At 40.8% G+C, this 23,877-nt stretch overlaps 1 protein-coding gene across 1 annotated transcript; it reads right to left on the bottom strand.

Annotated features, from left to right (window-relative positions):
- Positions 1-11,511: 11,511 nt before the first annotated feature.
- LOC132280807 (uncharacterized) lies at positions 11,512-11,931 on the bottom strand. The gene has a single exon (XM_059782563.1). The coding sequence runs from the start codon at positions 11,929-11,931 to the stop codon at positions 11,512-11,514; it is 420 nt and encodes a 139-aa protein (XP_059638546.1).
- Positions 11,932-23,877: the final 11,946 nt, after the last annotated feature.

A 23,877-nucleotide genomic window follows, 5' to 3' on the forward strand; every position in this document is an offset into this window, starting at 1 on the left:
GGGATATGATAGGTTAGTTTTAAGGCCTAGTGAGGCCATTGCATTTTTATGTATTTCAACAAGTTGTAGAGGGACTTTTCTGCGGAGGTCATGCCAAAATTTTATATATTTTATTATTATTATTTTGGTATCTTTTTGGGTTGTTACACTGTCCCTAACCACAAGGCAACTCCAGGGTGTCATTTGGGGCCCAATTAACTCAACCACTCTAAGGCAATTTCCCTAGTCCCCTCTAGGCCACACTAACCCCACGGTCCCTAGGTAGCTCCTAGGCAGCCGGTTTTTGCAAATGTTTCATCAAAAGCCTTTTTCCCAAAATCATTTTCTTTCACTTCAAATCAATTCACCATTTTCCTTGCCAATGTCATGCATGAATACTTCATGCTTCACAAATGATATGACAAGAGGGAATTTTTTATACAATACAATTTTACATCCAACATACACAAAGCTTAGAGTAAATTTCGAAAGGGCAAGTGATCCATATGCTTTATATTATAAAATCTAACAAATTAACAAAATAAGCATAGAATTTCACTACTTAAGCATGCTTTTCCATACAACCTCAATTAACATGCATAATCATATACTCCATATACACAATTAAGTCATTCTAAAGTAAAATCAATACAATTAAGCATGCTAAATAACAATAACAAGGAATTAACTCATAAAGGTACAAAAATACATGGATTAGGGACCCCTACCTCAATTTTATGCAAAACCCCTAATTTCCTCCTTAAACCCTAGGATTAGAGATTCCCCACATGGTGGCCAAATGAAGATTGGCTCCGATCAACTTGTTGGTCTCGTTGTGGGCTTCAATTTGCCACAAACGGCTTCTAAAAATTCCAAGGATTGGAGTAGAAATCAAGCTCTAAAGCTTTGATTGAAAAAGAAAAAGAAAAAGTAAAGTAAAGGGGAGAGAGAGTGAAGAGTGAGAAATAAGGCTAGAATGTTGTCTCATGACCATTTAAAAGAATTTTGTGGGTCCCACCAAATTTATTTTATTTTCCTTTTTCTTTTCTTTTTAATTCTCACCACATATACATATAAATATACATTTAATTTACAATCACTTAAAATGCAATAATTAAAAATAAATATGATGCAAATAGACCCAATCAAAATACCCGTATCCAATAGTCTCGGTAGCGGGACCCACACGAGACCGTCCGACCCAAAAAATTGAAAAAAAAAAATGCCAGAATGATCGCCCTTGCATTTCAAAGAGTCCTGAGCTCAATGAAATGCCCAGACATCTCTCGAACACAACCGGCACACTCCACAGTGTCTGGTACGAAAAACGACAAAAAGACGAAAATGCCCTCGAAAATTAGAAAATTCTAAAAAATTATAAAATGGTAAAAATTGGAAACATCACAATCTACCCTCCTGAAAGAGATTTCGTCCTCGAAATCTACCATCCTTAAAAGAAGGAGGCCCACTGCCACACACTTTCCAAGAACACCTCACAAAACCCCAAGACTAAGAACTCAACAACCATATTGCCTTTGACACCGGCGCCAACAGGCAATCACACTCTGCCGCCAGAAAACCCAATGATCACCACCTTATGAGGGTACTCATCACTCGCAACATCATATACAAAACCCACTGGATTCTACACTTGACTTAAAACCAACACTGGTCCTCTCTACACTACTACACAAGGCTCGAAAAAAGAATGGTCACAAGACACCTGAACATGACAACATCCTATCTCAACCCATCCCTTTAAAGGACACATAAGTCCCAGACAAAGAACCCTCTCCACCGCACAATCAGACTCAAACTCAGATCTACACCTCTCAGTAAGACCAACACTTGCCATCCACCATACAGCTATGCCATCACTTAATCATACAACGACCACCAACCACACTAACCGGCAATCATTACACTGATCAACCTCAAGATAACTAAATAATGAATCTCCCAACAACTATACAATCATGAGTCACTCAACCAATAAAGCGTACTACCCTGTGCCTAGGACTCAAATCCTCAAAACAAGATCTTTAATAATTAAGCAGATTAGACACTTAGTTCCACCTAACACACCTCATTACCTGAGACAACCACCTGAATCCACACCATCACACTGACACAACACCTAATGCCATACTCTCACCATTTATGACAACTTAAAATAGTCATTGACCTTTGACCCGACATCATGCTAAAGAGGAATTAATTCAGGAAAAATGGTTGGCCAGGCCATTCTCATCCTCAATCCGACCTCGATACAGACATCGTTCCTGTCCTCAGGTCTAAACCTCAAAACACAGTCTCACACAATCCACAGAACAACCGTGAGATCCACTCACTATCCATCCATTGCTATACATAACCTTAACAACTATACAATCACATACTAGCACTAAGAATCTCAATCATATAACTCGTAACAAGCTAAAAATAACACGACACCAAACGTCATAATCCTCAACCAACATGAGAGATCTCTAATTTCCTCATAACACCCATACCAGGTAAACAACTCATAATATCACTTGATCCAAGTCTTACCTCATCAAAACAAACACTACAACCAGCCATACTGAAAACCTCAAAACTAAAGTTAATCATTCTATTATTCTTCAATGCAGTCCCACATTCACTTCCTCTAATCACGTAATTCTAAGGCAACATTGATACTTGTCCTCAAAGCGCAGCTCAAATCAGGCATCTATAAGATCATCCGAGTACATGACATACATCCCATCACCTAATCATCCTCAATCTATCATTCACGACACATTCCCTAGCCATCATCGCAAGTGCCAAGCACCAAGGACACACCATCTGTCAAGAACACTCTCAGAACAAGTACTACAAAAACCAAAGACTACACCTCCCTCCATGGGATTGAGTCAACCTATTCAACCAAACCTCTATTGATGAACTCCAACGGCATAACAAACCACTCACATATCTATCCACCCACAGGTGTGCACAACTCCTAAATGGAGAACAAGACTTATGACAAATGACGTCCTTGCTAGGACTAGAATAAATGGAAAGGGTAACGGACCTCGTTCTCACAAGAGACTAACAACTCGCACCTGAATGAACCAGACACCTTATTACACACTACTCTTCAATCGTCCAACCATGGACACCCAATCTCACCTGAGATGAAATGAACTTCCTACGCACAAAGAGGAGAACTAATTGGAATCACACACAGGACTACGACCTCAAACCTAGGTGACCTCACCACTAACGGACCATCACACACTATCAACACAAAAACCTCGTATACAGCACTCTGTAACACCCACGCTAACCCAAACCAATCAGGCCCACACCACCCATTCGTCAGGTACTAAGATACAAATCACAACACAACCATCGGACAAGAGCACCAATGCTCTAAAAACAATCACAGCCCTTCAGACACCGTATCCCATTTTTCCTAGAATCAGTCACTCCCAAGTGACAACCTCAAAGTCTTAAAATAATATTTTACGACCCATTATGCCTTCACCCTTCAAAACAACATTACTTCGATCACCGTGCACACAAGACCTGTGACCCCAGTCATAACAATCCACTGACTCCTCAAAAGAATAAGATACCTATCTCGCAACACCGCTCTCACTGGTTTTAAAAACTAAATTGTCCACAATCACCTCAATTGGCGCACAATCCCATCACCTACTAGACAACATACAACAAACATGTCATAATCCCCAAACCACATTCGAGTCACACCTTAAATCGTTCTACTCCTCAACACTAATCATCATACCATAACATTTTCACTGCCATTCATTTAAGACAACGGTTCAAACCTATCATTCCATCAGACCATCAAGCCACCACCAAACGATTCTTCTTTCAATATCCTTAAGACAACACCATCGTAACAATAGAATGAGCAACACTCTCAGTACTTACCATAGCTACCACTATTTACCACATTAAAAGAACATCCATATAGCAATGCCATGTTGACAAACCCTCAAAACAAAAATGAGCACAAAAATCCAAAATGCTCAACACCCAACTGTATCCTTAAAACCATCAATGATACAATCAATCACCACTTTCATCCTGAATACTGAGGTCACCCCAAAACTGACTTACTCTTTAATACAAGAACCTCAAGTACCAATACCCCCATATTCATCCTTCCCAAAATTAACTGCACAAACTACAATCCCTTGAAAACAACAAGCCCCTACTATTAACCGAATATTCAAAAATGGTACCAACCTGACATGAAACACACATCACTCATGATACCCGACACCATAGTCAATAACTCGCTACAAGAAAATAAGAATCCTATACGGCAACGCTACAGGAACAATCCCTAAGAGGGACAACAGACACCACTTCGAACGGTCAACCACACAAACTACACTCTACGACAACTACAAAACAATGGTCTCTCATTGGTATCTAACTGGTCACTCAAGTCATACCTACAACCATGACTACCCTACAACACAATGGAATTTCTATATCAATTTCATCTAAGTTGTGTGCCCGCAGCTCGCCCAATGTGGTAGCCTTCTAGTGCCACCTGCACACACTCATGCACACCCACCCATAGGGCCACAAAACAAAGAAATCAAATAGAATAGGCCACCAAGCCCAAGAGGTCACTCCTTACACTGGCTCAACACAATTTGTGACCAACACTCTATGGTCACCAAACAACATCACACTAAGCTTCTGTCTTCCTCATTAGAAATTAAAACAAAAGGTACAACCTCCTCATCTCGTCATTAACTCCAGGTCAACCACCACTCTTACTCCCAAAACGGCAATCTAAGAAACAAATTCGCAACCTTAAACATCAATGAACTTCTAAATAAAAATTCAAATACAAACCTTGCTCAACCCGCACAACACCTGAACCTCACAAGTCATACGGTACCTACCACCTCACGTCCTATGACATCTAATCAACTTTGCTTACATGAAAAGATCCCATAACCCACACACCATACCTATTAGCCCATCATCCCAGGAGTCCATTCACTATACCGAGGAAACATAACACAAACTCTAGCCTGTGCAAGAAAATGAGGACTACCGTCTCGGAAGACACCTACGATCAAACCCTTTTACAGTTGCCAGTCTTTAAGGAAAAGACTCCAATGGAACGACGCGGTCAGATCAAACTGGACTTAAAAGATCGAACTATTCACATCACCCTTCCTTACAACACTGATACCTTCCCTAGTCATAGGTGATAACTCACATAACTAATACAACATAGAAACGCACATGTTATACAGTTACATACTAAAAATATAGCACCTACTCATGAATCATTCATGTCAGTGCTACAAACATATAACATATAAGCATATGACCACATAAGCAAACAAACAGGTAAGCAAGTAAACAAGTAGGCATGTTTCGTCAAATAACAAAACACTTAGCAATTAGCCACATAAACAATGCAAACAACTTCCCACACAACCCTAGGTAGGCCTTTAACCATAATCTTAGTGGTATTCAAACCATTGCTCTGATACCAACTTAGTAATGACCCAAACTAGGGGTCCAAATTGCTAACCAGGTCCTTAACCAAACCCGATGACGCACTAGGGGCAAAATGGTTATTTTACATTGTGAGAGGGTAATCCATCCTTAAGATAATCAAATGAGGTTTAAATTAATTATTCTTAATCAGTTCATGACACTTGAAGAGGTTCAATGGTCATTGGATGTGATTTCCCAAAAGTACCCTTACCGGTTCAAGATAATTTTTGACACTACTCCACTAAAATGATCATAACTCTCAACATGAATGGAATTTTGGGAAGAGGTTGGTAACATTGGAAATTTAACTCAAAATACTTAAAAATGGACTCAAGAATGACCCTATTTGGGTTCCGAACAAAGAAGTTATGACCATCCAAAGTCTGGTGCTCAAAGCTATCAATGCAAAATTGACCCACCAGAAGACTTGAACAAGTTCAAGATGGGCAGAATGCTCATTCTTGAACCTAGGAACCCCCTTGAATAGGTTTAATGGGGCTGAACCAGTTCAAGATGTTCCTTAGCTATGAGTCCGAGGGGAATTGTATTGTACCGGACACTTGGGGTCCGAAGCATAGAATTCCTCAGCACTGAGCCAGAAAGGAAGTATATTGTATCGAACACTTGGGGTCTGAAACATAGAGTTCCTCGGCACTGAGCCAAAGAGGAAATATATTGTACCGGACACTTGGGGTCCAAAGCATAGAGTTCCACGGTATTAAGCCGAAGAGGAAATATTTTATACCAGACACTTGGGGTCCAAAGCATGGAGTTCCTCGGCATTGAGCCAGAGAGGAAATATATTGTACCAGACACTTGGGGTCCAAAGCATAAAGTTCCTCGGCACTGAGCCAGAGAGGAAATATATTGTACCAGACACTTGGGGTCCGAAGCATAGAGTTCCTCGGCACTGAGCCAGAGAGGAAATATATTGTACCGGACACTTGGGGTCCGAAGCATAGAGTTCCTCAGCACTGAACCAGAGAGGAAATATATTATACCGGACACTTGGGGTCCGAAGCATAGAGTTCCTTGGCACTAAGCCAGAGAGGAAATATATTGTATTGGACACTTGGGGTCCAAAGCATAGAGTTCCTCGGCACTGAGCCAGAGAGGAAATATATTGTACTAGACACTTGGGGTCCGAAGTATAGAGTTCCTCGGCACTGAGCCAGAGAGGAAATATATTGTACCGGACACTTGGGGTCCGAAGCATAGAGTTCCTCGGCACTAAGCCAGAGAGGAAATATATTGTACCGGACACTTGGTGTCCGAAGCATAGAGCTCCTCGGCACTTAGCCGGATAGGAATTCAGTGACGTTGTCAGGTTCTTGGGATTCACAGTGGGTAATATCCTCAGCATCCTGCTTTAGAAGAATATAGTTGATGTCTTCAAATTCATAGGTCCGAAGGTTCAAAAGTGAGTGAAGGCCAAGGAAAAGGGTAGTAGTGACCTGGCCAGAATCTCAAATGCTTTGGACAAGACCCTTTATTTCATAGTCACTCCTTCCTTGGTGATTGCTTCTAACAAACTCTGCTTATATTAACTATCCCCACTTTTTATATTTATTCAATGTAGGAGGAAAGTAGAATTTATTTCACAACCATATAATCCGGGCTTTGTCAATAAAAAGAAAGAATTATTGCAAAGAATGCCCATTGGTACTATTAATTACCAACGGGCCCTCTTTGCAATGCACCCAATTACGTTGTTCCTTATATGAAAGGAAGTTTTTAACTGATGTGGAACCATAGCTAAATACATGCGTTTAATGACATATATTCAGGCTTGTGCCCAAAAATGAGAGAAATTATTACAAAGAGTGTCCTTTGGATATATGGCTCATATATAGGCCTTAAGATCCAATGGTCACTCATTGTAGTGTACTATAATGCCAAAATCCGCCCTTATTTAAAAGGAACTGCAGCAATACTTGTTACCGATGTGGGACAAAAAGAACCCATGAGTTTTCTTTATCCAAAAGCATGGTAAGTGTTTTGTTTGTTAAAAAGTTTGGTTTTCTTTTTCGTAATATTGAATGGTAAGGTATATGATCTTCCCCGTATGACTAAAAAGAAAACAGTGTTTTTGTGTAAGTTGAAATGCCACATGGGGTAATGCTGACTATGCGTCTAACTTTTGTTTACATCATGAGTTTACAAAAAAAGGATGTAAAAAGATGTAGAGAATATGAAACTTTATTAGCTGGGCCATAAACAGCCTATTTTGCATAACGACATAAAGAAATAAATTAACTTTCTTAATGATAGTACCTTTTGAGGTGTATTGCGTTCCATAGACGTGCAATTGGACGTCCATTAGCTTCGGCTAGTCGGTAAGCTCCTTTCCCTATCACTTCAGTAACTCTGTAGGGTCCGGTCCAATTGGGTTGTAACTTCTTTACATGGGTTGTTTCTTGCTTTAGCACCCAATCGCCTACCCCAAAGCTTCTGAACTGGACCCGCTTGTTATAACTGTTACGTAACTGTTGTTGGTATAAAGCGAGCCTAATTGCCGCAGTGTCCCTCTTTTCTTCCAAAAGGTCGAGGCTATGCTCAAGCTGTTAATCATTGTTTCCCTCAAGAACCAAATGTGTTCGAAGAGTAGGCACTGCTGACTTTGTGGGGATGACAGCTTTAGACCTATAGGCTATGGTAAAGGGGCTTTCCCCCGTCGGTATTCGTGAGGTGGTGTGATATGCCCAAAGTACTTGAGGTAGATTCTCGTACCACTTTGACTTGAGCTTTTCCAACTTTTTCTTCAGGAAATTGAAAATGGTTCAGTTAGTTATTTCAGCCTACCTATTTCCCTTTGGATGGCTAACCGCAGCCAAATTCTGCCTGATCCCATGCTCGGCGAAGAATTTTCTTGTGCTTCTATTGTCCAAGTTTGGACTATTATCCATCATGATAACCTTTGGTACTCCAAATCAACATATTATGTTATTCCATAGAAAACTCTTTACTTGATCATGGGTTACATTTGAATAAGCCTCTGCCTTCACCAATTTTGTGAAGTAATCCGTGGCTAGCAACACGTATTCCTTCTGCTCCATAGTTTTGGGTAAAGGACCGACCATATCAATCCCCCATTGTGCGAATGGCCATGGATTTGCCATTATATGCAAATCTTCAGCAAGCTGATGTTTCATTTGTCCATGTCACTGGCATTTATCGCATCTCCTGGCATACTCTTCAGCATTCTGAGCTAGGTATGGCCAGAAATAACCTTGAGTTAGGACCTTATGTGTTACGGATCTACCGCCGGAGTGGTTGCCACAATCCCAAACATGGATTTGCTTCAATATTGTGAGGGCCTCAGTGGGGCTTAAGCACTTCAGGTAAGGACCTGAAAATAACTTCTGGTACAACTGGTTATTGATGATGGAATATTTGGCTGCGGCGAGTCTGAGTTTCCTTGCCTCGGCTTTTTGGTTCAGAAGAGTTCTATACTTGAGGTAAGCTTCCAGAGGATCCATCCAACATGGCTCTCAAGGATTATCTGGGATCACCATTACCTCCTGCCGAGGGCTTATGCTAGGTTTGTCTTGGATGTCAATTGGTACTATCCGGACCAAATCTGCGTCTGAAGAAGATACTATTGCAGCCAATTGATCTGTTTCAGCATTCTCATCACGAGATACTTGGTAGAACTCAATTCGATCAAATCATCATATAGTACTCTCCACAGCCTCTTTGTATACTTTCATTCTTTCTTTGTTGGGCTGATACTTGCCTGTCACCTGATTCATAATAAGTTGGGAGTTACTAAAAACCTTTAGACACCTTACCTGGAGTTGGTTTGCCAACCAGAGCCCAGTGAGCAAGGCCTCGTATTCGGCTTCGTTATTAGTTGCAAGAAAAGTTAGGAAAATTGATTGTTGCAGCTTGGTGCCTTCAGGGGTTGTGATAAAGACTCCAATCCTGGCATTAATTAGGTTTGAGGAACGGTCTACCCGAAGCTCCCATTGTGGTTCGAGAGGGTCTGGCTCTTTAGGCTTATCTTCATACTCAAGGAGGAAGTCAACCAACACCTGTCCTTTATGTGACACCTTTGGTTCATAAGATATATCGAAGGAACTGAGTTTGATTGCCCACTTAGTTATTCTTCCAGATAAGTCTGGCTTGGAAAGAAACACTCGCATGGGGTAGTTGGTTAGGACTATGATGTTATGCGACTTAAAATAGTGTCGAAGCTTCTTCTTGGCATATACCAATGCTTGTATGATCTTCTCTGCTTTGTTGTACCATGTCTCAGCATCTGTCATTGTCTTACTTGTGTAGAAGATTGGATACTGATTCTTTCTATCTTCTCTGATTAGTACAGCACTTGTGGCTATGCCGGAGATTGCTAAATACATAATGAGAGTCTCACCAGGCTTCGACGTAGACAAAATCAAAGGTTCGGCCATGTAGCACTTCAATTGATTGAGATCTACTTGTTGTTGGGGTCCCCATATATCATTGTTCTTAGATCTTATTGCATCAAAGAATAATTTGCATTTATCTGACAACCGAGAGATAAAACGGCTAAGAGCTACGATTCGGCCAGTTAGAAACCTGTACTTCCCTGTGAGTTTTTGGTTCTTGATTTTGTATAAGGGCCTGAGCCTGAGCCAGACTTACCTCGATTCCCCTCTTATTGACTATATAGCCGAAGAACTACCCTGAAGAAACTGCAAAGGAGCACTTCGAAGGGTTCGGCTTCATGTTATACTTTCTCAAAGTGTCAAAGACTTCCTGAGGTGCTTAGGATGGTCCTCATTCTTCACACTTTTAACCACCATGTCATCAATGTAGGCCTCGACCGTCTTTCCTAATATTTCATCAAAGATCTTGTTAACGAGGCATTGGTAAGTTGCCCCAGCATTTTTGAGTCCGAAGGGCATGACTCTATAGCAGTAAGTACATTTCTCTATTATGAAGGCAGTTTTTTCTTCATCTTCTGGATTCATAGAGATTTGGTTATAGCCAGAATATGTATCGAGGAATGTGAGTCTCTCAAAACTAGTGGTAACGTCAACCATCTAATCTATTTTAAGTGGTGGAAAACTATCTTTAGGGCATGCTCTATTGAGATTGGTAAAATCTATGCACACCCTCCATTTTTCATTCTTCTTCTGAACTACCACCATGTTAGAGAGCCATTGTGGATAGTGCACTTCTCAGATGAAGCCTGCCTGAAGTAGTTTATTTACTTATTCAACAATAATTCGTATATGCTCAGGAGCGAACCTTCTGTGTCTTTGCTTGAATGGCTTGAACGCTGGATCCACCTTCAGGCTATGGCATGAGATTGAGGGATTAATTCCTACCATGTCTGAATGATCCCAAGCAAACGTATCTGCATTCCAACTAATGACATTAATTAATGCTTCCTTTTCTTCAATTGTGGGGAAGAGCCTATATAGGTGACCTTCTGGGGATTGCCGAGGATTACCTTAACAACCTTGAGGGATTCCTCTGTAGGCTTTATAGCTTCAACTTCGTCCTCCGCTTTCAAGTACTTGGGCAGAGGGCTCTGTAATTGCTATTTGGACATACGTCCAAGAGTCGCAACTGATTAGGACTGCTTGACTATCTTCTTTGTTTCATTCTGTATCAACATGTAGTATTCTTTGGCAGCGACTTGATCTCCCGAAAGATTAATAATCTCCTTGCCGTCCGGAGACAAACACCGCATCATTTGATAAAGGGTAGATGGAACCCCGTTCATTCGGTGGATCCAACCTCTTCCCATAATGAGATTGTAGGAAGGATAGATCTCTGTTAGAATAAAATTCTCATTTAATGTCCTTTTTGCTGCAGTAACGGACAAATTTATCACCCCAAGGGGGTCCACCTTCGTACCATCAAATTCCATCAAGGGACTAGAGGTGGGCCGAATTGATGATGACGGGATTTCTAGCTGCTCAAAGATCATCTTTGTGATAATATTAGCGCTACTACCTGGGTCTATTAAAACCCTCTTGATCATGCAATTTGCCACCAGAAGACTGATGACTAACGGATCCTTGTGGGGTAGTTGAACTCTGGATAAATCTCCATCACCGAACTCGATATGATACTGCCCGAAGCGATAGTGTTCACTAAGGATAACTTTCTTCGCTTATGGGCTGCCCTCAGTTTGGATCTATATACTTCCTCTGACTCTTGCTCATCTTCTGATCTCCTATGTATTGCATGGATGACCTTCACTTGATTACCTTCTACTTTCCGAGGATTGACCTCCCGAGGCTTCACATACTCCTTTGTTATGAAGTAGTCTGCCAATTCACCCCTGATTATCATGTTCTCCACTTGCTGCCTAAGGAATCTGCAATCATTGGTTGTATACCCGTAACCTCTATGGTAAGCGCAGTGCTTGTTCTTGTCCCTCTGCTCTAAGGGTTTCTTCATTAACTGAGGGGCTGTAAACCTCATCTTGTTTTCTTAGAATAGCCGAGCCAAAGAGGTGCGAAGAGGAGTGAACCTTTCCTCGGTCCTCTGCCTCTTCTCAGGTACCTGAACGACTGGTGTTGAGGCGTGCTGGCTTTTATAACTTTTTAAAAAAATTTCTTGAGGCTTATTCTCCACTGTGACGAGGTGGCATGCTGCGCTCGGTGGGCCACATTCTCCTCAAGTCGGATGTAGATTTGTTCCCTAGCATTGAGAGTCCACATATCCAGAGGGGAATATTTGACTAAGGAGGTATGAAGCTTGGTTCCCTAAATTATTGCAAGCTTAAATGTTTCTATTGTAGTTGTAGGGTGGCAATCTACTATTTTTGAGTCTTCCATGTTAAATCTGGACAAGAAATCCTGTAACATTTATCCTTTCGTTTGCCTTATGGTGAAGAGTCTAGCGATACTCTTCTTCTACTTCTTGTTTCCGCAGTACTATGCTAAGAACATAGTGCATAGAGTTTTGTAGTCTGGGATGGATTTGTGTGATCCATTCCTGAACCATTCCAATGCAGCTCCTATTAGGCTATTGGAAAAACCTTACACATGAATGGATCGTTGTGATCGTCCAGAGCCATCTTTTGCGTATAGTGATCGAGGTGATGAGAAGGATCTCATGTACCGTCGAACTTGGTAAATGAAGGCATAGTGAATTTCTTTGGTCTATCAAATGGAGTCTTTACTAGAGAATTCTTATGCTCTCTGGCTATCTCGGCAGGCGTCTAAATCCTCACGAGCCTCTTCTCATCGAAGGCCTCGTGAACGCCAACACCATCCAGAATGCCATTAGACTACATCGTAAGCTTATAACTAGACTTGGCATATTCGTCTTGCTTGTGATGAGGATGAGTGCCCAGAACGACCACTTCGGTCCTTGTCCTCTGCTCTTGTTGAACTTTATTCTACTGAACCCCGTTGAGCCGAACCTCATTAGGCTCTGGCTTGAAGTTCATTAATTGGAGGAATGTTTTGGTTGGGGGGAGGTACTGCCGCATCACCTGGTGGTGGCTGCGGTGCCTTCGGGGCTATAGTTGCTTGGAGGGCATCGTTTTGTTGTTGAAGCAATGCAATATGGGCCACGCTGACTTCGTTCGCTTGATGAAGCATCTCAAAGTGGTGCAAGAACTTTTCTCGCATCTTTTGCATTAACTCCATCTGTTGATCAGCCGTTGTTGTAGATCCTCCATTCGACATTACAAATGTTGTCATTTTTGTTAAGAGCTTCATTTTTGGTTTTGCTATGGGATTAGCAAAATGTAGGTTTGGGGGTGTGATAAGCGCTGAATATTGCATATTCAAGCACCCATATTTGCATTAGCTACGTCCATTAGTTGATCATATTGTATATATTAGCTTCATTTGCATGCTTTTATTTATTTTCAGGTTGGCTCCCCAAAGAAAGTTAAAAGAGACGTTTTGATGAGTTCTAGATAAATCAAAGCATGTCGTGGCCGAGCGCCTTCATTTTGGCCAAGCTAGTGATCCATTGAACTCATGGTTATCCCTGCAAAAAGTGCTAAGAGCAATGATCTTGTCGTCGGGCCGTGCTGGACAAGGTTGCAGCATTGCGGGCACCCACAAGGAGCTGCGGGCGCCCGCCAAATGAGGCAGAATCTTTGCAAATTCGGGGGGCCCCGCAGTGCCTCGAGGGCCCTCGGGAAGTGCCACCTTCGAGCCTTCTCGGCACCGCACGGGCGCCCGCCTGCGCTGCGGGCGCCCGCCAATCTGCACATAAGAGAACATAGCCCTTTTTATTTCACCTAATGTTATCCCCTTACTTGGGGGGATTGCTCTGCACTTGTCTAGGAGTTTGGACCATGAAAATTGAGTTGTTAGATGGCTATAGTTGATTATTAAGGGCTTGATTCAATGTAATAGAGATAACACATATTGTAAGGGGTTCTATAGAGAGAAATATTGAGTTATTGAGTGTGTGTGTGTACTGTGGCTTCTAGGTGCGAAAATGGAGGGTAAGATCACCTCTTCTCCTTCCTCCTTAATTTTGATTAATTTGGGGAATGATGTATATATTTGGCATTTTTACAATCTAGAGCTATACACATGTTGTAATGGATATTAATGTTTATAAATGATCATTTTGAGTTGATTATCTTGCTTTAGATTATTTTCTCTCATGATCATATGGCTTGTATTTTCATATTGACAATGGAAACAAGATTGTGAAAAGGTTTTTATTGGCATGTATTTGAGAACCTTGTTCGTCCATAGCTTAGGGTCCCCCTTTAATGGACTTTTCTTGATTCTTGGCTCTATGTGCTATCACCATAGTTATTGAGGGGTTTGATAATCCCTAGCTTAGTGAATATGTGAAGCTACACTCTAATTTAGGTAGTCAAGCATGTGTAACTTTGAGTGATTATGCTTAATTCTTGATTCTATGAAATTCTTGAAGATAGTGTAGTAATCCTGTGTTGCTACATATCATGGCCACTTATATATGTTGTTTCCCTAAGTAATCATAATCTAGCATGTTTATATAGTAGGCAGTGGATTCACTTCCCTAGTCCTCCCTACCTAGATTTATTTCCTCTTAATTTCCTTCAATTTATTGTTTTAAGCACAATTTAATTCCAAGTATCAAGTGATAAACCAAACAAAACTCTACACCCCCTTCATCAAACTAAGTGGTTTTAATGACCTTGGTTGCCATAAACTAGCAATCCCAATAGTTCGACTTACCCGAACAATAGCCCTATTTTACAATGATTTGTGCTATTACAAAGGGTTGATTATAATTGTAATTGGATCGATCGACGATCAATTTTTGGTGCCGTTACCAGGGATTGCAAACGGTTTTGTAACCGAGGCTTGAAAATCAACTTTGGTTTGATTTTGAATATTGTGTTTTGTGTATATTTTCTTGTTCGATTTTGATTATTATCATGTTTTAAGTTTTCTTGTGCGATTCTAAGGACTCAAGGCTGACCGAGGGAAAATTGAGAAAAATCGTAAGTCTAGAAGACTCCCGGTAAGTTTTTCAAAGTTCTAGTATCATAATTATGAATATCTTGGATATGTTTAATTTAGTGATATTTAACTTGTGGAGCCCTTATCGAGGCTATTCCTATTTTACTGTTTTACAAAGCATCGGTCCTTGTCAAGGCTATTTATTTTCTGTCTTGTTGATAATTGAGGAGAAAGGGAACATCGTAGGTGAAGGTTATGGTGAAGAATTGTTGTGTTTGTTGTGAATTATGTAGTTCATGCTGGGACATAACTCATTATCTTTGTCAACTCTTGAAGCCCCAATTGATATAAGTTCACTTGAAATGACTCTTAGAAGAAACCTTAGTGAATCTGAAAATATAAGATAAATTGAACTTGAATTTAATACAATGGCCGAAAATGAAGGAAATATAGGGAATGAGGGAATCCATAATGATAGGGCTAAAATTCCACATGTTGTACCTATGACACTTAGGGACCACTTCATCCCTATAACTTATGCCTCTCCTTCTTGCATAGTAATGCCAAACATCGAGGCAGCCCAATCTGAGATCAAATCTAGCACAATTCAAATGCTTCCATCCTTTCATGGCTTTGAAAATGAAGACCCCTATAACCATCTTGATGAGTTCCTTGAAATCTGTTCTACCATCAAGCTGAGGGGCTTCCTTGAAAATGCTCTCCATTTGTATCTCTTCCCATTCGCCTTAAAAGATAGGGCAAAATATTGGTTGAACTTCCTTGCTGCAAATTCCATCACTACATGAGCTCAATTGCAACAAAAATTCTTAAGAAAGTACTATCCCGTGAGTAAGACCAACCAAATGAGGCATTCTATTCTTAGTTTTTCCCAAAGCGATGGGGAACAACTCCATGAGACTTGGGAAAGACTTCAAGACCTCCTTAGGAAATGTCTGCACCATCTAATTCCAAAATGGCAATTGGTGCAAGCTTTCTATGCTGGTTTAATTGACCCACATAGATTCATGGTTGACTCATCATGTGGAGGGATGTTCATGTCTAAAAATGCGGATGAGGCTTGGACCTTACTCAAGAAATTGAGTGAAAACTCATTGCAACATAATTCTCGTAGGGCTCCAACCTCAACCAATACAAAGAACACCAATCTATGTCACCCAAAGACAATGAGGGAAGAATCTTCTCAAGTGGATGCCATAGCTCATAAATTCTATCAATTAAGGCACCACATCTCTCTCCTTTCGTGTCTCAAAATTCAGCAAGTGTGGTGTGTGCATCATGCACTAGCCCTTTCCATCTCTCAGAAGATTGCCCCACACCGGAGTAATTTCCTAGTAACAATCAAGAGCAAGCAAATGCTATGTTTTTCAGGCCCGAAAATAATCCTTACTCTAATACCTACAATCCGGGATAGAGAGATCAGTCGAATTTTTCGTGGAGGCAACCCGCCCCACAAAATTCAACATTTCAAAATCAAGGGCATCAAAATCAGCCTTCTTCTCAATTTCCAAATTGGCAATTTCAGGCCTCTTCAAGTTATCGTCCACCTTATAATCCAAATGTCTCTACTCCATCTCATGTGTTTCCAACTGATGAAATTCTCTCTGCAAATAAGCAAATGATGGAATCTCTAAATAAGCAAATGTTAGAATCTAATAAGCAACTATTGATATCATTGCAACCCACTCTCCAAATGGTTCATTCACATACTCAGTCAATAGCTAAACTTGAGAATCAAGTGGGACAAATAGCTAATTCAATGAACCAACTTCTTCAAAAAGATAAGGGAAAACTTCCCCACTCAACCATTTGAGAATCCTAGAGGGATGCATGTGATTGACGAAGCCCCTCCTCCGAGTGGGCCTACTCATGAATAAGTCTAAGCAATCACTACCCTTAAGAGTGGTCGAATTATGGACAACAAGGTTGATGGAAGAAAAGATGAACAAGTTCTTCCTCCCACAAATCCAAATTCTAGCTCATCTAATCCAAATTTCACTCCTAAAAATCCATAGTCTAGCACTGAAAATTCCAAGCTTGTGACCCCAAATGTGGAGACTTCTTATGAGCCTAAGGCTCCGTTTCCTCAACATCTCTAAGAGTCGACACATTTTGGGAACAAAATTTGTAAAATTCAGGACATGTGGGAGGTCTTTAAGCAAGTAAAGATCAACCTACCTCTCTTGGATGCTATCAAGCAAATTCCTCCATATGCCAAATTTCTTAAGGATTTGTGCACTTAAAAGCGCACTACCAAAAGTCATTTACCAAAGAAGGTAAGGCTAACTGAACAAGTAAGTGTGATAATTCAGCACAACACTTCTCCAAAGTATAAGGATTCGGGTGCCCCGACAATCTCGTGTGTTATTGGTGACAACAAGATAGAGAGAGCCCTCCTTAACTTAGGAGCTAGTGTGAACTTGATTCCATATTCAGTTTACTTACAACTTGGGGTTGGAAGATCTAAAGCTAACCACCGTAGTCTTCAGCTTGCCAACATATCGGTCAAGCACCCACGGGGCATTCTTGAAGATGTCATAATCAAAGTGGACAAATTCTACTTCCCGGTAGACTTTGTGGTTCTTGACACGGAACCAGTCCATGATCCAAATAAATATATTCTCGTGATCCTCGATAGGCCTTTCTTAGCTACGGCTAATACTTCAATAAATTGCCAAAACGGGGTGATGGATATCGCCTTTGGAAATACGCATGTCAAACTCCATATTTTCCATGCAACTCAACATCCTTCCGAAGAGGATGATTGTTTCCTCATTGATGTGGTAGATGAAGTGGTCGAAGAATCTATCCCCTTCATTCTAAGCAAAGATCCTCTTGAAACTTGTATGTCTCACTTTGATTTCGTAAACTTTGATATCAACCAATCCATCCAAGAAGTAAATTCTTTGCTCGACATTGGTGCTATCATGGACTTTCCTCCTTGGAAGGTGCAAAGAAAACCACTTCCTTAACTTTCCACTACCCCTCCGGTCCCTTCCTTGAAATTTCCACCACAACTTGAGTTAAAGCCACTCCCGGCCCACCTCAAGTATGTGTTTCTTAGTTTAAATAAAACTTTTCCAGTCATCATTGCATCGGACCTCTTAAAGGACCAAGAAAATAACCTTTTAGTGGTGCTACAAGAGCACAAAGAAGCTATTGGCTAGGCAGTGGCTGATTTGAAAGGAATCAACCCTTCTATTTGTATGCATCGCATTCATATGGAGGATGACGCTAAACCTTCTAGAGAGGTGCAGCGCCAGTTGAATCCAAACATAAAGGAAGTGGTCATAAAAGAAGTGATCAAGCTACTAGATGTGGAAATCATCTACCCCATCTCTGATAGCAAGTGGGTAAGCCCCATTCAAGTTGTTCCCAAGAAATTCGGCCTCCCCGTTGTTGAAAATTCAGCGGTAGAGCTCGTGCCACAACGCAACACCACCAGGTGGCGTGTATGCATTAACTACCAAAAACTTAACTCTACCACTAGGAAGGATCATTTTCCACTTCCATTTATTGATCAAATCCTAAAAAGGCTAGCTGGCCAAAGCTAGTACTGTTTCCTTAATGGTTATTCCAGCTATAACCAAGTGGCAATAGATCTACAAGATCAAGAGAAGACCACATTCACATATCCCTTTGGAACCTTTGCTTATAGACGCATGCCCTTTGGGCTATGTAATGCACCGGCAACTTTCCAAAAGTGCATGATGTCCATATTTTCTAATATAATTGAAAAGTTTTTAGAAGTGTTCATAGATGATTTCTCCGTCTTTGGATCTTCCTTTGACTCTTGTCTCCAAAATTTATCCTTTGTGCTTCAAAGATACAAGGAGACAAATCTGATTCTAAGTTGGGAAAAAAGTCATTTTATGGTCCAAGAAAGCATTGTCTTGGGACATGTTATTTCTAAAAGGGGAATTGAGGTTGACAAGGCCAAAGTCAAATTGATCTCTAATCTTCCTCCTCCAAATTCTGTCCTACAAATCTGTTCCTTTCTTAGTCATGCCTGCTTTTATCGCCATTTCATCAAAGATTTTAGCAAAATATCCCAGCCCTTGTGTAATCTACTTGCCACGGATATTCCCTTCAATTTTGATGAAGCATGTTTGGAAGCTTTCAAGAAGCTCCGTACTCTTCTCTCATCAGCCCCAATCATGAAACTGCCTAACTGGTCTCTTCCATTTGAGATCATGTGTGATGCATCTGATTATGCATTGGGTGTGGTTTTGGGCCAACATATGGACAAGCTACCGTATGCCATCTATTATGCTAGCAAAACTCTATCTGATGCTCAATTAAATTACACCACTACTGAAAAAGAGTTGCTAGTGGTGGTGTATGCCTTGGATAAATTCCGTTCTTACCTTCTTGGATCCAAGGTCATTGTCTTTTCGGACCATGCTGCTCTTAGGCATTTGCTTGCTAAAAAAGATACCAAACCCCATTTAATTCGATGGATACTCTTACTCCAAGAGTTTGATATTGAAATCCGGGACAAAAAAGGGACAGACAATGTTGTCGCTGACCATCTCTCTCGTTTACTCATTGAGAAATCCTGTGAATTTGTTGCAGTCTGTGATTTCTTTCCGGATGAGCAACTGTTTCAGATTTCTCATTCAAATCTTCCTTGGTTTGCGGATACTATCAACTACCTTACGGTAAGAAAAATTCTCGCATATTAAAAATTTCTTTTGGGAAGATCCGGAATTATTCAAGTATTGCGCAGACCAAATCATCCGGCGATACATTCCCGAAACCGAATTCTCAAGTGTCCTAAATTTCTGCCACACTCTTGCATGTGGTGGACACTTCAGTGCCAAGAAAATTACTGACAAAGTCCTTCAAAGCGAATTTTACTAGCCATCTTTGTTTCGGGATGCTTACAGTTTCTGCAAGTCATGTGAGCGTTGCCAAAAGCTCGGATCAATGTCCAGAAGAGACATGATGTCCCTTAACCCCATCTTAATCATAGAAATTTTTGAGTGGGGAATTGACTTTATGAGACCATTTCCATCCTCTTATGGCTATAAGTACATTCTCGTAGTGGTAGATTATGTGTCTAAATGGGTTGAGGCGAAAGCTACCAAAACCAATGATTATAAAGTTATGGTCCAGTTCGTTCAATCGAACATCTTTAGTCGGTTTGGTATGCCAAGAGCCCTCATCAGTGACGAAGGATCTCACTTTCAAAATCGCTATCTCAAATCCATCATTCTTAAATACTCTGTCATTCATAAGGTTGCCACACCTTACCACCCTCAAACGAGTGGTCAAGTGGAAGTATCTAATCATGAGATCAAATATATTCTAAAAAAAATAGTTCGATTGGACTGCAAAGATTGGTCATTAAGACTAAACGATGCGTTTTGGCATATTGGACAGCATGTAAGACGCCCATTAGCATGTCACCATATCAACTTATCTTTGGTAAAGCTTATCATCTCCCGGTAGAGTTCAAGCACCATGCTTATTGGGCCATAAAATGGTTCAACTTTGATCTTAAGCAAGCTAGTTCTACTGGCAAATTGCAGCTCAATGAGCTTGAGGAAATTCGAAATGATGTGTATGAAAGCACCAAAATCTATAAGGCAAAGACTAAAGCATTTCATGACAAGCACATTGTCTACAAGTCTTTTGCCCCTGGACAGAAAGTTTGGCTTTTCAATCTCGCTTGCGACTCTTTCCTAGTAAACTTCGTTTAAGTGGGATGGTTCATATGTTATCTCATCCGTCTTTCCTCATGGTGCAATTGAACTTCATAATCATATCAATGGATCTCTCTTTAAGGTTAATGGCCAAAGGGTTAAACCTTATGTTGATGGCATCGTCCTGATCCGAAAAGTAGAGAAAGTCCTATTGACGGACCCAATTTACGAGGACTGATGATGTATCATGGTTCGTCTAGCTATTAACATCAGATTTAGCACTCATGGGAAGCAATTCTTTCAACTTCCAAGCTTCCCCCTTCCATGCTGCCTTAGCCAAGAATTTTTCGAAAATTAGCTAAGTATAGCCAAAATGTGACCTTTTCTGAAATTGTCTCGAATTGCATTCGAAAAGTCATATTCGGTTTTCTTAGTCATTTTAAGGTCTTGGTACCATTTTTGGAATTTTTCAACGTCATTCTGGCAATTTTCTCGAAAAATCCAAAAATCACGGGAAATTCGGACCTCAAAAATAATGTTTTGGCAAATGAGCTCCAATTCTCGTTCTGAAGGTTTTACAAGGTGTCTAGGGTCAATAGGAGCTTAAATTTCAAATTTAGGAATTTTTTGACCTCGCCCGGCCTCTGTTTGGCTAATTTTCCAATTAAGGAAGTTAATGTTCAGCCAAGCACCTGCGGGCACCCATTACGCCCTTGTGGGCACCTGCCAAAGGAGGCAGTAAGTTCTATTTTTCTGGGTCCCGACCAAGCCTCGTGGTCCCCCACCATGGGTTTTCATCTAAGCGCCGGGGCAACTCTTGACACTGCACAGGCACCTGCCCTAAGCTGTAGGCACCCGCCTTGTTTCACTGCCTCTTTAAATGGGCTTATTCCAAAACCCATTTCAAAGTTTTTAACTCTCCTTCCTCTCTCTCTTTCGACCTAACCTTTCTATTTTTCCTTCTTCCTCTTCTTCCATTTCATTTTCTTCTATCTCTAACCTTACTTCATCCATCATCATTCCATCTCCATTAATCTCTCATCAATATCACACCCATTTTGCATCAAAAAAGGGCTTTTGGTTCCTCCATCATTGGTAAGTTTTATTCTTTCCTCTTTCTCTCAATTTTGGATCAATGGCAGACAGGATTATATATATGGAGGATTTGTGATTGTTTAGGGATTGTATATTGCATTTGCAGGGCCAAAATTTTGGGATTTCATAACTCTAATAAACCTTTGGCCCTATTCCTTTTTGTTTTGCACACCAGGTATTCGACGAATTGCCTAAGCCAAATCCTTCTTCCAAATGGCACCCAAAACCTCCTCCAAGTGAGCTCACCCTTCTGAGGGGCCTTCCGAGGAACCTCCCACGCCAGATTGAGCTGAGTAGCCTATTGAACCTGAGGCTAAATTTGTCATCAAAGATGGCTTCGATGAAAATCCGGAAACGGCGTGGGCGGTCAAAGAATTGATGGACCGTGGCCTAAAATCTCCATTCAAGCCACGCGCTAGCTCTTTCTATCAGCGCATAATCCGCCAATTCTACTCTAACATGTTTTATTTATGTGCGGAGCCGGACATCATTAAGAGCACCATTGATAGCACATATTTTGAATTCAACATTTATAACCTTGCCACGAACTTGGATTGTCCATTGGCATCTCCGGTGGATGAAGCGGGCCTGCCTTTATACATTGATCCTGCAGTTTGTCTACAATTGTCAGACATTATCGAGGAAATTTGCCAGAACCAGTATACTGGCAATCAAAAATCAAGCACAAATAAGTCGTATCTTCCATGCCAGCTTTGTTTCATAGACTCTGTCATTGCCAAAATGTCCTTCCCGTTCCTAAGCATTCTGAGTGTAAAGGGGTTTTTCTGCACACCCTTTATGCCACTGAGAAGGAACAATGGTTTTGTGTCCCACAGCTTATCCGGGACTAGCTGCTCAAGGTCTATAATGATTTTTTTGTGACTCAGTCGGATAATGCCCTCACTTGGGCACTTCCTTTTCTGGACTTGGTCACCAAGCTCATCAAGAATAAGCAGTTCAAAGTCCCCTATAGAGAGGAAAAGAGCACCGAGGTCTTTCTTTTTGACATTGGTGCTTGGAGGTCGAGCACCGTCCAACTTAAGACTTCTCGTCAAGCCCGCATTGGCGGTGTGTTTGATTGGGGAGGTCCAGCTATCCCTGTTGTTCCTGCACCAGCTGCTCCCGCACCAGTAGCGCCGCCACCGCCTACTATGTCCCGCGCCAATTACAACTCGCTCAGCACTTGTCTTGATACCCTTCAGCTGCGAGTCAACACCATCGAGGGCACCCTTATGGACTTCTGTAAGGAGACTCAGGAGGGCCAGCAGGTCTTACAGGTTATGCTCCAGTCCCTGATTGACTGCGCCCAGGTGGCGCCGGTGGTTCATCCTCCACTCCGATGATAGAATGATTTTATGCTTTGAGTATCTATTTTGCTTTTTAGTAGTACTATTTGGATTTATTTTGGGCCGCTTTTGGCATTACTTTCAGTTCTTATTTTGAACTCTTAACTGCAATTGTGTTGCTAATTTGTATGAACACTTCGTTTTTAGTTAAATAAATTGCAGTTGTTTATTTTTCTCTCTGTCTAGATTTATATGGTACTTGTTGTGCATAGATGTGTTTTGACAGGTTTTTAGAATCAAGTTTGTAGGCATTACTTCTAGAATTCGCATGGTGGTCTGTTTACACCGCCACTGATTTTTCCTCCACTTGGTATTATTGCTCTTTGTACCCTCCTTTTTCAATTCCAATTCCATTCTTTGTCTTCTCACATTGAGGACAATGTGACATTCAAGTTTGGGGGTATATTATTGAATTTTGGGTATTACATTTTTGTTTGCATACGCTAATTGTTCATGTAAAGTAATAAAATCATTTTTCGAAAGCAATGATAGTGTAATCTTGGAACTTGTTGGAGATTAAAGCATATGTTTAATACTTGTGTATAGAGGCAAATGATAGTTTAGAAAATAAAGAAAACTCTAAAATGATCATGTTGATTCAAACCGGTTTATATAAATGCTTCAATTAGATTTTCGTCATATTTCATACTCTTCTATGCTTCACACTGCACAAATGCACACCAGAAGCTCAATTGTGAGGCATGCAACCTGATTTACCTTGACCTTGGCTCAGTTGATTTGAATTGATTACCCTAATGAATGGATATCTTTGGCATTGAATCTTAAAAAATAAATAAATAAATAAATAAGGATAACGACTAGTTTAAGTTCGTAGCCTTGCTAACTCGAGTTATTAAGTCCTTGGAATATCCTTACACTTAGCACCCTAAA

The sequence above is a fragment of the Cornus florida genome, unplaced genomic scaffold (assembly GCF_030987335.1).
Source record: "Cornus florida cultivar Cherokee Brave unplaced genomic scaffold, ASM3098733v1 CherokeeBrave_3.0.0_Hap2_Chr11, whole genome shotgun sequence".
NCBI lineage: Eukaryota > Viridiplantae > Streptophyta > Magnoliopsida > Cornales > Cornaceae > Cornus > Cornus florida.